The sequence below is a fragment of the Parasteatoda tepidariorum genome, chromosome 2 (assembly GCF_043381705.1).
Source record: "Parasteatoda tepidariorum isolate YZ-2023 chromosome 2, CAS_Ptep_4.0, whole genome shotgun sequence".
NCBI lineage: Eukaryota > Metazoa > Arthropoda > Arachnida > Araneae > Theridiidae > Parasteatoda > Parasteatoda tepidariorum.
This window is the reverse complement of record NC_092205.1, coordinates 44280943-44285653: the sequence shown is the minus strand read 5'-3', so window position 1 is coordinate 44285653 and position 4711 is coordinate 44280943. Positions and strand designations below refer to the sequence as shown.

Sequence of the window (4711 nt, the reverse complement as noted above, 5' to 3'; positions counted from 1 at the left end):
TATATATATATATATTTGGTTTGCTGAATGTTATTTGTTGTTTTAGTTTCTAGTTATTAGTACAAAAATTCGAAGTATATCTGAATCAGTTGCGACTGAAAAACCACCAAATCTAAGTCGTAATTTTCGAACCCAAAAAGTAGTACAATATAGCATTACATGCAAGGGATTTTTGTTTGAATATTTTCTAAATTTTTACATCAATTTCTTTTCATGTTATTACTCTTATTGGAAAACTAGTTATTAATGCAGAAATTCTGAGTACATCTAGGTGAGTTGAGACAAGAAAACCACCAAATCGAAATAGTAATTTTAGAACTCAAAAAGTATTACAAGATAATATAAATTGTTCGATATAATTTTTCATTATTAAATTAAAGGAGATAATACATAAAAAATTATAAAATTTCCTAAAAATTTTGGACTGATCTTTATGAACTAAAGCTTTATAAGAAATCACACCAGAACGACATTTTTAATTGCGATTAGTCAACTTTTATGGTTATTATCAACAGTGTATTTAATGAATATTTGGCTCATATTTTATCTTAAAGTTAAAAAATAAGCCTAAAGATTTATTTTGTTAACATTTAAAAAGTTCTGAATACTATACTAATTATATTTTTCATCTATGATCACTGATGTTTTTTATTTTTGTTTACATATTGATCTAACTTAATTTGAATTAATTAGTTTTCTAACTAGTTTTCTTAATTTTAATATCACATATAAATTGTTACACCGAAATGTTCGCTACACTCCTTTGTTTTATTTGTTGTTTATCATTTTTATGCAAATTAAAAATTAAAATTGCTTAATTATTACTAATATTATAAGGTCTCAAATCAATCTCTGGACACAATGTCCGTGAGAGGTATTATCTGTCAAGGTACTGTTAAGAGTATTGGGCGAATTTAGTTCGCGTAGCTCTCAAATTCACTTCAAAAAGATGCCAACTTGAATTACATTACTGCATGAAATAAACTTTTTAAGTTTGATTACCCAATAATGGTACAATTTAGTAAAAAAAATGGCATGTAAATATCGATATTTATGCTTAATGTTGAGTAATTTTTCTGAGAAAATATTAAAAATGTAGAAAGTTAGGGAATTGCTCTTTGAAATCTTCGGACTCAAACTTGTATATAATAACCATGCTGGTAATATTAAATGATATCAACTAAAATATATCATTACAAAGTTTAAAATATGTCTTTGAATATTTTAATAGACAAACCTTAGAAAACTTAATAATAAATTTCTAAAGAAATCATCAAAGTCTGAAACGCGCAAAGCGCTCTCCATCAGAAAGTGATTTCCATTGGCGTTTTTATCCTGATAAAGAAGTGCTCTGCTGTTTACAAAAATTGTTTGCTTTGAGAATTGTATTCAAGAGTAGCGTAAATTTTTTCATTTAAATTAATTTTGTTTCGTGAATTTTTGTCCATACGCCATTAATCAGTTTAAAACATGATATAAATTATTTTTAAATATAATATTTATTAGTTTAAAATTTTATGATTGTCTACCTAAAATATGGCATTTATTAGTTGGAAAATTAATGTCTGTTTGCCTAAAATGTGTCATTTATTAGTTTAAAAATTAATTATTGTGTACCTAAAATATCTCATTGATTAGTTTGAAAATAAATGATTTTCTACCTAAAGCATCACATTTATTAATTTTAAAATTAATGTTTGTCTACCTAAAAACGTCATTTATTAGTTTGAAAATTATTGATTAGCTACCTAAAATATGTTACATATTATTTTGCAAATTAATGATTGTCGACCGAAAATATGTCATTTATTAGTTTGAAAAATAATGATTGTATATTTAAAACATCACATTTATTCGAGTTAAAATTAATGATTGTCGACCTAAAATATGTCATTTATTAGTTGAAAAATTAATGATCGTCTACCTAAAATTTGTCATCCATTAGTATGAAAATTAATGACTGTCTACTTAAAATATGCCATTAGTCAGAGCTAATTACGGTTTTTATATCAATTCCAATACGACACTGATAGTTTTACAATGATTACGTTCATTATATAGAGCAACATCAAACCAATGTGTTTAACGAAATTTTTTACGCACACAATTATCAGGTTTTATATGTGCTTATTTAATCTTTAAATTTATAATTTGTATTTTGTTTATTAACAGGTCTTATTTCTCCCGGTGTCTCTGTTCCCGTTCAAGTACCCGGACAGTCGAATGACTTGAATATGGCCTCAAATTATTGGACGAGGCTACAGTGACATCATCCGAATACCACAGACTCTAATGATCTAGTTAGTCTGTGGCTTCAAGCAGAAGAGCGGCAAAAGCGTATGAAAGGACTATATGAAGATATCAAAAATAATTTGGAGCAACAAGCTAATCATCAACGAGCAATGCATGACAACAACCAATCACATCCATCAACATAAATTATTTTAAAATGCATAAAAAAGAAAAAAAATGCTAATTTTTTTTTTTTTTTTTTTTTTTTTTTTTTTTTTTTTTTTTNATATCAGATTTTTTTTTTTTTGCGTTTCTAAAATAATCTCAAAATTTTTTAAGTTAATCAGTAAAATTTTTTTTTGAAAATTATACAAGCTTGGATTTTTCAAAAATAATGGAATATACAATCTCTTTAAAATTATTGTACATTAAAAAAATTCCGGTTCTAATTACGATAAAAAGTATTGCCATCGTGAGTGCCGCATATGCAAAATCCCTCTAACCGTAAAATCCATTTTTAACACAAAAAAATTTACGTCTTTATTTTTACAGTAATATTTATTTAATTACAGTGATTTTGCAGTAAACATTACTGTAAAGATTGCGGTGCATCAGATTTTTGGTTCTGTGAAACTTTATGGTAAAAAGGGATTTTATGGTAAAAACTGATAAACATACTTTTTATAATAATTTGATCCGGAACTTTTACTGTGTAACATAAAATTTCTACTGGTTTAATACTGAAACATATTTATAGTTTTGGTGTACGAATGTAATAATTTTGCATTTAAGTAAAAAAATTTGTAAAAGTTTAATTTTGAAGACAGATTTGAAAATATTGTAAAAAATCTTTAATAATTTTTTTATTTTTTTAAAAACTACAACATATAAATTACGTTTTCGCTTAAAAATAAAATTCATATTGGTATAATTTTTCTTTATTTTGATAATATTTTCATAACTTTGAAAAAATTTAGACTTATAAAATACAGAAAGGACAAATTAAAACATTTTTTCTTTTTCAGATAAGTAAGTATTTACTTAATGAAATGTTATATCAGATTTCGAAGTATCGAATGAAATATATAAAATTCTGAAATTAAATATTTTTTGGAAACTTCCAATTAGTATAAGGGAAATCAACTTTTTAAAAATTCTGTCTTACACGTTTGCAATACTATGTTTTATATTTTTAACTAAACTATCAGTCATTAAACTTTAATAACTTATCTGTCTTCTCAAAAATTTAAAAAACTTTTATTATTTTGTTTGAAATACTTAAAGAACTTTATCAAATGTTTGATATTTCGTTTGCACTTTTAAATTATAATAATTTTCATCACGATCAAATTAAATTGCTTGTAATTTTCTGAAATGATAGGTATAACATTATTTTAAAATTTTTTATGCACTTTAATTAAAAGCCTTAATCTTTTCTATAAAAAGTAATATGATATTTTTCAAATTGTTTTTCAATCAAACTAATTTACTTAATTTTCAAACTATCAAAAAGGATCTAAAATAGTGCATGATCTTCAAAATATTTTTAAGCATCTATTTACATAAAGAAAATAAGTATGGTAAAAACTACCCGAATATGGTAACATTAACCATATTTCTGTTTCTATGACGAACACCAAAAAGCTCGGTAATTTTTTTCGAAACGCTTTGGTAATGATTTTCGTAAATTTAATGTTTTATAATGTGTGTTGGTATATTAAAATTGTATTTTAATTTGTGATAAAATTCGGTAAATGTGGTAAAATTTGGTAATTTTATCATTATGCCTTATAGAGTGGCATTAAAACCTTTTATTTGGCTACATTTACTTTTAAGTTTTAGTTTTGTATTTTTCATTAAATGTGTTATAATAAGAAGTATAATTTTGAAAACCAGACTTCCTGGTTAACCGTTACCATATGAGTGAGAAAATCACCAAATAAATGGTTTAAATACCGTATCTTTTGTTTTTATTCACCAAAATTATGACTTTTATTTTACCAGAAATGCCATTACCATACAGAACGGTAATTTTACCAGAATTTTTTTCTCCATGTATTTTCTCTGTAATTTCACGTGTTTATTCCCATAAAATCAGTTTAAAAAATACTGTATCTTCATTTTTCATGATGCAACTCAAGTGTAAATTGTAAATAAATAACAATTATTTAGTAAGGCGTATTTTTTTAATACATGTATATAAATATATATATATATGAATGCTCCATTCTGTGATAAGGATTTGCAGTTATTGATTCTTGTATATTAGAATTATAATCATAAATAAGAGCAATAAAATATTGCTTTCGAAAACTTTGAATCATGAAAATATGTAATTTAATCCCTTGCCATGTATAGTAAATATAATTGTAAAGCAATCTTTTAAAGTTGTAACAATCATATAGTGTAAATATTTGGTACCATTCATTTCATCTATGTATATTAAACAGATGAATTCATCAATTTGTATAAATAAAAA

The 4711-nt window shown here is 24.4% G+C and overlaps 1 protein-coding gene across 8 annotated transcripts in view; it reads left to right on the top strand.

Moving 5' to 3' along the window:
• The window catches only part of LOC107436595 (paired box protein Pax-6), a 106360-nt gene extending 103890 nt beyond the window's left edge, over positions 1-2470 (top strand). For all 8 annotated transcript variants that reach the window (XM_016048362.4, XM_016048361.4, XM_071177515.1 and 5 more), the window contains one exon: positions 2173-2470. In XM_016048362.4, the coding sequence (XP_015903848.1) occupies positions 2173-2267 (95 nt within the window). In that variant the 3' untranslated portion in view covers positions 2268-2470. The remainder of the gene's footprint in view (positions 1-2172) is intronic.
• The last annotated feature ends 2241 nt before the right edge of the window (positions 2471-4711 follow it).